Source organism: Chamaea fasciata, unplaced genomic scaffold (assembly GCF_029207755.1).
Source record: "Chamaea fasciata isolate MVZ Bird 193981 ecotype frontalis unplaced genomic scaffold, bChaFas1.0.hap1 SCAF_4, whole genome shotgun sequence".
Classification (NCBI taxonomy): domain Eukaryota; kingdom Metazoa; phylum Chordata; class Aves; order Passeriformes; family Sylviidae; genus Chamaea; species Chamaea fasciata.
The window spans coordinates 30849926-30863153 of NW_027094089.1; the positions used below are offsets into that span (position 1 = coordinate 30849926).

Here is a 13228-nt window from a genome sequence, read left to right on the forward strand (position 1 = left end):
TAATTTGACTTGGAAACTTATTAGTGAAATTCTTTATTAATGTGTATTTTTTTCCAGGTTTGAATTTTAAGTTACTTGAATTTGTAATTTAGATTCATAATTTGACCTTATATATTTATACCATGTCCCACCCCTTCAGGGTTGCTCTCCAATGGGCTCAGATGCAGGATAAACAAAAAGAAACTGCAGGATCATTCTGGTAATACAGTAACTAGCAAATACCTGGTGGCAAAACAACAGGTTTTGAATATAATTGCACACAGTGTGTAAGAGGATTTTGTAACACATTAGCACTGAAACTCATAAAGGCATAAAAAGTGTAAGAGGGCTTAAAAGTTGGTTCATGGAGGATACCTTAACTTGGGGCAGTTGATGTGGCACAGATACGACATGAATTCCAGAAATCTTTAGACACACAGCTTTTGGAAACTCACAAGATAAACCAAGAGAAAAGTCATCCCTTGCCTGTCAAAAGCGTATAATTGATTCTATAAAAACATGTTATAGGGCACTGCTGAAAGACAAAACAGTGGGCTAGACAGATTTTTGCTCTGATGTGGAATGATCCTTGTTCACATTTACCGTGGAAGCTCAAGTTGAACTCACTCCAGGCCTTAATGCAAAGGCACTAGCTAGACACCACATCAAGATAGGATCCTAACATTTACCAGAACACAGAGGGTGCCTGCAATATGGATGTGCCTTATGGGACTGTTTGCCAATTAAACACAGAATCCACACACTTTCTGAACTGGAGAAAAAATGCTGGTAAAACATAAACCAGGCAAGTTGATCACAGTGGAACAAAAATTACTTACATCAGTATTACAGGAGCGATAACGCTTCCTTTCTCCAAGACAGTATTTGCCTCCACCTGAAGGCCTGGAAAAACATGTTTATGTGTTAGGATATGCACTGGTACAAACACAACTGCATGAGATATACTAATGCATTCCTAATATTATTACAAGTCCAAGATATATATATATTATATAAATAAAAATAAAAATATGTTCAAGTTTCAAGATGAGCTTTTAATAAGAATTGTATCTTTGACTTGCATTGGAGCAGACACAAAATATTATTGGGTACTTGAAAAATCATCACTCAGAATATTAATGTAGTTTGCGTAAGTTCCAAACAGTACAGTTTAATTGCATTTTGAACATAATAAAAAATCTGTTGGTTTTAATTATTTGCTTGTTTTAAAAAATTGAAATGAGAAATGCATAAATAACCTATGTGATACTTCTTTTTTTAATCATTTCATCTTAGTTGAAAACCAGCAAAGACTGGTTTTATACTTGGAACCAGAAAGACTGCATATTCTAGTTCAGAAATTTGACTCTGATTTGAATTAATCAGTAGTAAATCTGAGGAAACTCCAGAGTAAGCAGATTTCTATTAGTATAGATAATTGGCTGTTAAATTCCCAAACTACTCAAGGACACTATCTATCTTCCAAAGAGGTCAAATAATGAACTAACTTAGACTTATATGGAAGATTAATCAGACATCAGCTCTTTGGCTTGCAATGTGGAAGCAGAAAGAAAAATACTTTGTGAGGCTTTCATTATATATATATATATATATATATATATATTTGCAATTAAAAATTAACTAAAAAAAATCAATACTATTTTTCACATTACAGTATTTAAACAGGAAATGTTATCCATAATCAACAGGGGTTGTTTTTTTTCCTAATGCAGACATACTCTCTCCCAAACGCATTTATGCTTGTTAAACATAAAATTTAATCATTTTCATCATACCAGCCCAGATACAGGATGACAGAAGTTGGAAAAAATCTTAGGATATTATTCATGCTTCAAACAAATATTTCACTAGGCTTTTTAAATACTGCTCTGAAAAAAATAATTCATTTATTATTGTCTTACTAACTAGTCTGACATGTTATTGATGCATACAGATAATTTCTGCTTTTATATCCATTAGGTAGTGATATTGGCCAGATTAGGTAGTTATTGCCAATAATAGGGGACAAAGAGACCACCTTAAGTAGCAGTGATGTGACATGGTATCTGTCTTGTAGAGTGCAGTGGAAAGCTGGTGGATAGCCTGGCTTGGAAAACACAGATATAAGAAACAAATAACCTAAGTGAACAGAGAGCAGAAGAGGAAAAAAAAGGAGTGGCAAAAGACAAAGATTGAACTTTCAGGAAAGAAACACAAATGAATTTCAGAAAAAGGGGTCTTCAGAACCAACAGTGTTGACAGAGAGAGTGATTATGAGAAATGACAAGAAGAGAGCATGGAGTAATAAAACTATTCTGAGGAGACCTATAGCTATGGTGAGATAATCAGAACAGGTAAAAGTCAAAACAGAAACGAGCAGCGATTCATTCAGCCAAGAACAGCAAGAAATAAGTATTCCTCATTTGAGAAGAGATAGTGACAGAGAGGAACACTTACCTGACAGAACTTCTCTGGAACAGTGCTCAGGACATTGGAAAACAGACAGATTGTAAGACAAGTACAAATATATACAACAGATCAAGCTGTAGTGGAGAAGCTGGTCCCTCTTCAGAGAGGGCAAACAGACCAATAGAGAGTAGAGTGCCAGGGAAAAAAAAAGATGCTGAATTGTTTTAAGAGTCAGTAGGAAGACACAACTGAAATGCTGGACAAGGCAGCACATAAAAATACTGTATGCAATATAATATTGCTACCTATGGTTTGTATGTAAGCAGTTTCATTGAAAACCTTGGAAATACTGCACTGGGTTTGGGGTTTACTTTTTTGGTAAGTAACTGGCAATTGTTATTTTATATCTGAATGTTTTATATCTGAGTTATTTTATATCATGCATTGAAGGAAACATGCCCTAGAAAAGAAACCTCTCCAAGGCATAATTTAAATATATTTTGATGAACAACAAATCACATAAAGAAAACCATTCTGGTTACTGCTAAATATAAATCCAGCTATCTTTACAGTACACAAGATACATCAAAAATCTTAGAAGCATGTCTGTCTAGTGAACTCCTGTTTAAGCATTTCTGTCTGCTATTTTGAAGACAAAATTTGGCAGACTAGGGAAACATTTTTACAGATAACAAGCGAAACCACAGTTTTGAACAATTTCCAAGTGTGTCTTTTTGTTGGCTCCGGCTTACTTTAGCTACTTACGCTGGACTGTCACAGTGTCTTATGGACGAGGAGACGCCTCCCCCACAGGTCCTGCTGCACTCTCCCCACATTGACCAGGGACCCCAGCCCCCATCCACACTCTGGGGCCAAGTGCCAAAAGGTACACACTCCCCCTGATAACACCACTGAAAGATTTCACAAAAGAAACGCAGAATTAGCTTGGAGGCTGACAAGAGTTATCAGGACAGGAAAAATATAAGGGTCAGACAATGACCAATTATAGGCATTAGCATTCCCTGTATAGATAACAAGACTAGTATTTTACTTTTTCTAGCCATGTTTAGACATTGGTGAGAGTGTGTGTGATTTGTTAAATGTCTCCACTCAGTCCTGAATTATAGGTCCCCAACACACACCAGAAGTAATTTTTATTTCATCAGCCTCCTTAATGTTTCACAATTAAGAAACTACAAGTTGCTTACATTCTTTTAAACACTAAGATTCACTTCCAAGCCTGGTTTGGTAAAAGACCCTCTACTGAAGATTCATGTAGAGGCTTCATTACAGAAAATGAAAAAGTCCACTGATAGTATATTTAAGAAAGTATTTATTTTTATAAAAGGAAGTCTGGAAGACCTTACAATGAAGGAAGAACTTGTTGCAGTTTTTCTTTCACTAGCACTACAGACTTAATAAAAGCAATGCTGAAGCATTAAACATGGTACAGAAAATCAATTTATAATAGTGACTGGTCACTTGTTCGGGGCAGAATGGACACATGTACTTCATTCAAGCAAGAACTTGAACTGTGCAATATTAGTACATTAATCAGAAATACAAAATGACAGACAATTTGCCCAAAATATTAACTATTAAAACAAGTTCATAATTTGGTTCACCAGAGACCTTTTCTAAACTGTTCACACAGATATAAAACAGAACATGTCAACCATCCTAATTCCATACTATTAGAACTATAGAGAAAATAGACAGGTGAAATTTACCTGCTCTATTTTTCCAAGGCTGTATAAAATCCCTATAGTGTGTAATTTCCACTGTCATGCTAACATCATCTTCCACATTCCCACACTGCCCTGAAAACCTCCTTAAATGCTGGTTTTTCTCTTCTACTGAACTTAAATCTGAGGATTGAATGATCACCTTTGTGTCTCCTCTTAATTTTCTAGTAAAAAATTTATCTTTCACTAGAAGCCAGTGATGCATAGAATCTCTGGCAGAATAATTAAAAATGATAAAAATCTTCATTATTTCTAATGGGACTGCAGAAATGTTCTTCCTCCACGAAAGACAGCAACCTCATCTGCTATAATGAGGTTAGGACTATTGAGTAATCACCATATGAAGAAAGAAGAGGAAGTGACAGCTATTTTAAAGGAACAGTTCTTTATGGAAGGCTTAGATCTGAAATATTAATTCTTCTCTAACATTGAAAGAACAATTTTCCATTATTTCAGCAGAAAGATGACAGTGATGCTTTTAAATACGCATAAAATATGCAAATCTTCTGTGAATAAAAGCACTCTGAATTTTTTTCCTAAAGAAGTGACTAACGAAAATAAAAAATGATATGGTGGCACATTTGAGATCACTTTTATGAGTATTAGATGTTTTACAGAATTAATATTTATAACAGTACAATTTTAGAAAAATCACATAGCAAGTACTCTAATATTGAGGAAAATTGATATCCTATTCTGTATGAGGAAGAAAAATATTAGCATAAATTTAAATTTTAACTACTAATTTTCAATCATTGATTCTACAATTATTTTGCAAGAAAGCACAATGTTCACTAATAACTTACATTCATCTTATATTAATGCCAAATGACAAGTTAAATCATCCCACAATGTAGCTAGGTAAACTATCCTTTCAGCACTGTGTTTTCATTTTTTGCATGTTTGCCCCCCTTTTACATCTCTAGCATGGATGTAATCTATGATCTTCAGGAAGGGTCACCTTTTTATTATTTTAAATGACAACATGATGTAAGTGTTCTTATCAGTTTTCTCTTATTGTTTTATATGAACAAATTTTTCATCTGTGTATTTTTTAAAATCTATCAGTTAATTTCCATTCACAAATGCATCCCTGGGAACACCAGAGAGAAACTTTATGCATAATTAAAATTCTTCTTATGAATTAGGAAAAAGTGTACCTTTTTGAACCCAGCTGATAGGTAAAACCCTTCACCAAACCATGAACATATTAAAGCTTCAAAACAGAACAGATGTGACAGTTCCATCAGCAGCAAGAAACCATTCTACTCTCTTTCCCTGTATGCAGAAAACTGCTGAATAACTCTTATGGAAAACACTCTAAAAACTTCCAGGTGTAAGCAGATATCTATCATGGAAAATTTCAACCCAAAGGGTTAAAAGCTTGGCAGGTTTATAAAAACAACTGAAAGAAGGTTTTATTACAGACGGTTAGGCTATTTTATATGTAGAAATCCCTAAAAATTCTGCCAATAAGATATTAATACATATTGCATCAAATTATGTTTTGGGTTTTTTGTTACACATAATACATAAGTAAATACCTAAATAAGATTAAATACTCTGAGAACTTGTTCGGTGTTTAGAGCTGGAAATTTCATTTATTATATATTTGGACAGAATCCATCAAAATAGGGCTTAACTTGCTTGGGGCCTTTAGGCATGACTGCAATACAAATCTAGCAATAATAATAATAACAATAACAACAACAATAAGAAGGTGTTACAGTGTGGTAACCTATTTATTTTACATTACTCTCTGGGAAAGGGAATGACTTATTTGGAAAAGGCTCATAATTTCTGGTTTATTGCTACCAGGAACTATTAATCCATAGGAAGCTTTGTGGATACAGTTTATAGAGACAATTCTCTGCTGTTAACAGGCATCTTTGGTTAACAGGTCTCTCTTTGTAAAATGGCATGGATTTTCTCATTTCCCTCTAAAATCTAACAATGGAACAAGATGCTGGTGACTGGAAAAAGATATTTGCTAGAATGCAAACTGATTAAAACCTCTTGACAAGAGAATAGATCAACAGTGTCTAAAAGGATCCCAACTTGTAGTCTCATTGTTTAAAAAACATAAATTCAGGTAAATTACTCTTTGTCATCAAAAAGGAGGATGGTTCCAAAATAAACCTAGACTGTTGATTTAAGAGCAGGGCTTCTAATGTTTTCTATTACTCTAATATAAGGTAACATTTTTGGTACTGTGCTCTCTATTTTTATTGGCTAACTCTATTCACTCTATTTTTTAAAATGACTGGTTCAATAAATTTATTTAATATGGTTTACCAATATTTCCAAACCCAGCACGGAAAAGCCATCAGAAATATACCAGGTCATGGGCCCTGAATGAAGCCGTCAACACGCATTAATAAACTGTGACAGCTGCCCAAAAGCTTTCATTCTTCTTGTTTAAACATCAGATTGCAAGTCAAAATGCGCTGTTATCTTTGTTGAAACCAGCTCAGCTAGCATGACAAAAGTCAGAGTGAGAATAGATGTGAATGGTTGTTGTTCAGAAAAAAATCCAATCTGGACCACTGAATCTCATGAGCAGACACAACCACTCTCAGACAGATACTGGAAATGGTTTAATATAACGAGCTGTCTTCACTCTGTACAAACCTGCATAAAATATATTATCTTGAAAAAAGGTATGTAGAATGCATTTTTTTCCTCCCCAGTACATATATTTTAAATCCATTAAAATATTTTTCTCTCCTCTTTAAGATCTGTATAGATTTTGCCTTGTAACTGAGAAACAGTTACATTCTTCTACCATTCTTCTACCATTCTTGTCTAAAACTACTGATATACAGGGATTGTTTTAAAATCAAAATTCACATATTAAGACAGATATTGTAGTGCTAAATATATCTATTGCAACACTGACTTTCTGTACTTTTCAGTTAGGTAGAAGAGTTTATCTGACTGTACATCAAGGTCCATAAAGCTAAAGAGTTATGCAAGGATAACTGAACAATGAAAGAATAATTCAAAGTCAAAATAGAAATGTCACTGGGAAATACCTGCTTTTATAAAACCCTTTTATGGAGTCATTTTTTCTACACACTTTTATGATTTGGCTTATATCTGAAAAAAATAAAATTCTTTTCCCTTCAAGCAAACTAACATAGTTCAGGCTCTAGATTTATGTTGCACATTTTCGAAGTCCATGGCAGACCTAAAGCTGTAACAATCTTTAATGGAAGAGTGGTATAAAATCAAATAAAGATTAAACTAAAGGAGTTTTTACAAAAAAACACCCTCAAAAATATACAGAGGGAATAGAACATGTTTTGGGGTTGTTTTTTGATCCAGGCTCTGGAGCTTTTAGAGAGGATAAATAATTTATTAAATTACACGTATAAAATAATGGTGAAAAAATTCCGTAGGACACTTTCCATTACAACGCAAATGTACTATGACAAACTAAGTTTTGGGCTGAACTGTTACAATTGCTGTGAAATACTTTAGTTTTCTAGTTCTTTCTTCTTGTAGTCTTTGAACAGTAAATTGCTTCTTCAAACAATAAATTGTTTGTACTCACCCCCTTTTCAATGCTCCCTGTTTGGCAAAGGGTACCTTCTGCTGCTGGAATGCTGTTGGTAACACAGCGGTTACTTTTGCTGAGGCACCAGAGCTCTCTACACACTTCCTAGGAAAGAAGGCAGAAGCAAGTTGATCAGAATAAAAGCCTCAAATTTCTTCCAGACCTCATACACACATGTATACGCAAATTTGTTTTGAACAGAGAAAATTAAGGCATGGTCCGGAGAGAGAAATCTAAAGATGGCTGTGAGGGCAGAAATTCTAAAGGCACTATATTTTGCCTAAGAATATTCTGCCAAAAAAACCCATTCTGGAAGCATCAAAACTAAACAATAATATGTTTTTCACGCCTGCCATTCCAGTAATGTTTTATAATAGCTTTTTTTATTGACTTGAGCTAAGACTGGGCTTGGTACATTTTAGTGTTGTTATAGAAGTAGTCTTTGGATGAACTGTAGTGTCTCCATTAAGGTTCTTATCTGCCTCAAAATTACCTGCCAAAAGGGATTCCAATAATTTTGAGATATGAAACAGCAACAATTACTTTTTTTTCCTTCATGTACAAAGAAAGTTTTTGAGCTCAGGCGAGCCACATCCTTCTTCTGTAGCACTTGTTAAAGCAGCACATGTGTACTTAGAACTAACCAACCTATGCACTAGAATATTTCCTTAGGCTTTTTAGATTTGCAGCTGCTCTTTCATAAATGATTTAGCCTATCCTATTTCCCTATGTTGTCAGTGTTATTCTAACTGAGATTTTCAAATCATCTTTTTGTTCCTACCATATTTTCTCATTTGGTTTTGCCTATTTATTAGCTTAAATTAAGCCAGTTCTGCTGATATTGGAGATAAATTGTTAAAACTAGCAAAGGGCTGAAATTCATTGTGTGAGCATGATCCAAAATTGGGTGAACACCAGAAATCTTCACAGTTGCTCCAGTTGCCCTTGGATTTAGCTGTGTACACACAAAAGAGTCAGGGAATGTTTGCTTTTACAGTAAATTACTTACACAATAATCTTTACTGTATTACTTTGGGATCTGTGCAAGAGTTCAACACTTCCTTATAGGTATTCTATATTTGAAAATATTATTAAAATTTCGGAATAGATCAAGACTTTAAAATGATCTTATGATAATTTTTACTGTTTCATTTTATTTAACTGCTGCTTGAAATAATACCCGACAAAAAAATCCTTGTATAGATTCTATAGTGAAACTTCAAAGAAAAAGAAAAAGGAAAAGACAGTGTGAATGAATTAAAGTTATTGTCCACTCCCCTCCAGGTTCATTGTTTCTCTGAGGAAATGAATAAGTATCAGGCATCTATACACCCTATATGTTGTGTTCTATTCATATCAACAAGAACAACTGTTATGTTTTACCCCAAGATTCATGTTTCTTGCATTGTACTGCATATAAAAGTTGATTTATTTATACATTACTCTCTAGCTGCTGCAGCAACAGTACAACAGTAGAAGCTTTTCTTGAAAAATGCAAAATTATTTATGCAGTTTAAAATCAGCTGGTGCCATTCTTACAGAGATGTTAGTACAGTGTATTTAGTTTCATGACTGGAAGAAGCAAAGTATCTTCTCTATAATCCATTGAAAAATAGACTATAGGAATGGTTTGAAATTATATGGAATGAAACCTGGTGATTCCTGGAATTTGCATTCAACTTTTGACAATTAGGCCTAAGTTAGTTCATCCTATTTAGTGTCTGGCTCTATGAAAACTTAAAATTATTAAGCCTGTTTTGGGAGTTATACTACTACTTGTAGAAGTCTACCTGTAGTTGATGCAGAACTTCTCAAATTAGTTTTATTCAATAAAGAAATGCAAGAAGTGTAAATATTTACTTAACTTAAAACTCTGAACAAATTTTTTTCTCACTCAGCTGAAAAATTTTCAAATTAAGATACACATAAATAAATATACTAATTAAAATAAAACAAAGGAATAACAGAAGATACACCACAAAGCTTTTTGAAAAATATAACTTGATTACAAATTTCACAGCAACTAAAGTGCTAAAATTCAACACTAAATCAATTTCACATCTAAATCAACCATGAATCCAAACTTCAACACAGTACAGATTTCAAAGTGAAAACCTAAAATGGATTCTTTTCAGACACAGCATGAGGTCCTCCTGTTATAATCCTGCCTTATTTACTTTAACCTTTAATTTACTTCCTCATTTTGTTGAACAAAATTGGTGTCATTTACTCACTCCTGCTTCATGTGTGGTTTACATTGTCAAATTAAAAAGTGTCAGACTGTGGTAATTCTACTTGTGACCTTCTATTTATTTTAGATCCAACCAAGTTCAAATGTCTAAGTTAACAGCTGTTCTGACTCCATGGAGTTTGCTCCAATGTTCAGAAAAGCAGAACATCCAATAGCACTAAGAAACAAAGATTTTGAACATTCCCATAAGGACAAAAGCAAAAATCAGGTCTGGATAGCAGCCTGGAGTTTTAAAACTTCTATGTTTAATGATGATTTGAACCCAGAATTCTGGTTTTCTTCTCTGGAGCTGATGTGCAGAATCCCACTTCTAATATGCCTACACAAGTATACCTTCTATATATGGTCATGTAAGTAGAAGTAGTAATTAACATGTCTTTGCCATTTGTCTCTACAAATGAGAGCATTTGACAAGTTCGATTCAAAAGGATTCTTTTTGGATATTCAGGCTTCTCTGGTACATTAGACTACTCTAATTCACTGATCTAATACCAGCCCGACATTTTAATTCAACAGTGTGAATTAATGAATACACCACTCCAAAACTATTTTAGTCATTTGTCTGCTTGTAGGAAGATTACAAGCAGGTCAAGTCACCTCCCTACTTCACAGAATGAGAAAAGTATTTATTCCTGAATTGTTTTGAGAAGCAGTATATCAAAACTAGATTTATTACTGCCATAGTCTGACAATCTTTTTCAAACCATAATTTCAGCAGGAATTTACCTCAGTAAATCCCTAAAAACAAAATGATGGTAGTGTAAAATTATTATGGGCTTTATCATACTATTAATGTGTGAGAAGAAACCTCTACTTAAATCAGAAAGGAGTTCTGTTTGAGACAGATATACAACATTCTAAAATCAACAGAATATTTCCTCAAAGAAAAACTATTCAAAGTACCAAAGATTCACAAAAATAACATAATGTATGAATTTGTAGACATAATTTATATTAAACCCAAGAAATGAAAGGGATTTTGTAATATCTTTTATATAGCCAATTTAGGATATTGCTTATTTTTTCCCTCGGTACTGCATTTAAAAGAAAACATAGACTCTGAAGTATACTCTCCATCACCCTGTACATGAAATGAAAAATAACATTAATAGTCATTTGAAAACAAACTAGATACCTAAAAAGAAGTAAAAATCCATCTGTGCTGTTATTTCATTAAATGAAAATGGAATTATACCAGGTACACCTATGGCTATGTCTTCTTTATTTTCAACTGACCTTAGAAAGTTAAACAAAGGAGTTCTGACTAAGGTTCATAAAGCTTTCTCTTCTTCCGCTCCACCCTGCAAATCCTATACCTGCTACTAATTTGTCATTGACCGGAGCTATTTCCTTACTACCACCATTATCTGTAACACCTCTAACCAATAGTTTTTAATAAGCCAGCCCTAACAACACATGAGAAACTGCCCTGAAAAAGTCACGCCCAAAATACCTAATAGAAAGTATACTGCTTTTTTTTTCCACACGTTCACACACACAAGCACACACACTCACCCACCCACACCCACAAACAGGTGACCCTTTTAGGGTAGTCTTTTTTCCAAGGAAAAGGATGAAGCTAACACATTTTGGCAACATTATATTTGTTTGAATAATTTAGTGAAACTAGAGAAAGAAGCATAATCTGAAAATTAATAAATTACTTCAAAGTCAGTCTCCAAATGTCTGGATTTAATAACTACTAATTTGTAAAGCAAACAAGGGAAAAGTTTTAAAAATCCAGGAAACATTAACTGAAGCTGAGGCCTTTCACAAGATCAAGACAAGATAGATGACAACCTGTAACGGTGTATCTTAGGGCTCCATGACTTCAGTTTGGAATTCGGATGCTTGTATTTGCAGTAAATTAAACAAAGCTGAACCCATCTAGAGAAAAAAACACAGCAAATCAAATTACCTTCTTTTTGCCTAAGTACAAGAAATGATGGAGCCTCTTTCTGTTGCATCATGCAGAGTTACTCATAGGCATTTCAAATTATATAACGTCTAAGCATCCTATATCATAATTGTCATAAATTGCTACAATACAGCACAATGAAAACTCAGTAATATGAGCAAAGATCAAATTGCTGTGCTGTTCTTGTTTTCAAAACTCATGAAAGCTTCCAACAAATGTTAGCAGCTCAGCCCATAAAATTAAAACTAAAAAAAAAGGATGGGAAATACATTCACAAGACATATTAAATTATGATAATTTGGGAGGTTCACCTTTTGTTCATAAAATTTTAAAATCCTAATTAGGTTTGTCTGTTACTTCGCATGTTTAATTGATAATATGCTGCACCCCTTGATAAGCATTTGCCAAAAGAGAGCATAAAAATAATTAGCTTGAACTGCAATTCAGACCTGAAAATCATTAACAGAGTATTTTCAGGCTCATTGCTGAAATGAAGATGACAACTCAACTAAAACTAGAAGGCCCAAATTAATACTAATTTGAACTTCAGAAGGTTCAAAGTTTTGTTCAGATAAGCACCCAGAAGTTTCCATTTTAGTGCTTCACTACCAAAAGCACATTAAGTGGTGCAACGTGTTATGAATCACATGCTGAAAGAATGTGAAATAGAATACAAAACTTAAGTCCCACCTTCATATTATGTTACCAACATCCTTTCATAAATATTGGGTGCTTATGTGAACCTTGGGGAAACTAAAGGAACCCTACAAGATCAATGACCTCTGAGTACCATCTTCCTTTTCAAACCCCTGCAACCTACCCATCTTTATTCAAACAACATTCTGCTATCTGGAATCTCATTCATTATTGCCTCTACAATCATCTAATGCACTCCTCCTGTTCTGATCACCAGCTTCTCCTTGCACTTTCTTAACAGCATTCATAAGATGCAGACACATTGGTGTGGACATCTGTATCACTACGAGATAGATAAAAACAAAGACAGAAAGGAAGCAGAAAGAGGGGGGTTTGGAGACATAGCCCTAAGGAAGAGAAAAAGGGGACTGCAGGTACCTGTTCAAAAAAGGATACAGAGCTGCTTTAGGCTCCAGAAAGAGGAAAACTTCTGGGACTTCTATTGGCTATACACATCTCAAACTTAGAAAAAAAAGAGGGAACAAAATTCATTTAATTGCAACACAATCCTCTAAGTCCTTATACAAGAAAAGCTTAAAACTGTAATCATTTGTGATGCTCAAGGCCTGCACAATAGTGGTGAGAGTTCTTTCAAATGACTAGGAAGCAAAAACAAAGAAAATGAAAGGTTGATAAAAATTACAGAGTATGATACCAGTATCTTCAAATTC

General features: G+C 34.0%; 1 protein-coding gene across 1 annotated transcript in view; it reads right to left on the minus strand.

Annotated features, from left to right (window-relative positions):
• The window catches only part of ADAMTS6 (ADAM metallopeptidase with thrombospondin type 1 motif 6), a 137686-nt gene that overhangs the window by 40799 nt on the left and 83659 nt on the right, over positions 1-13228 (minus strand). Inside the window, exons 12-14 of the mRNA XM_066181204.1 lie at positions 7690-7797; positions 3154-3299; positions 819-882 (exon numbers count right to left, since the gene is read on the minus strand). Of these exons, the coding sequence (XP_066037301.1) occupies positions 819-882; positions 3154-3299; positions 7690-7797 (318 nt within the window). The remainder of the gene's footprint in view (positions 1-818; positions 883-3153; positions 3300-7689; positions 7798-13228) is intronic.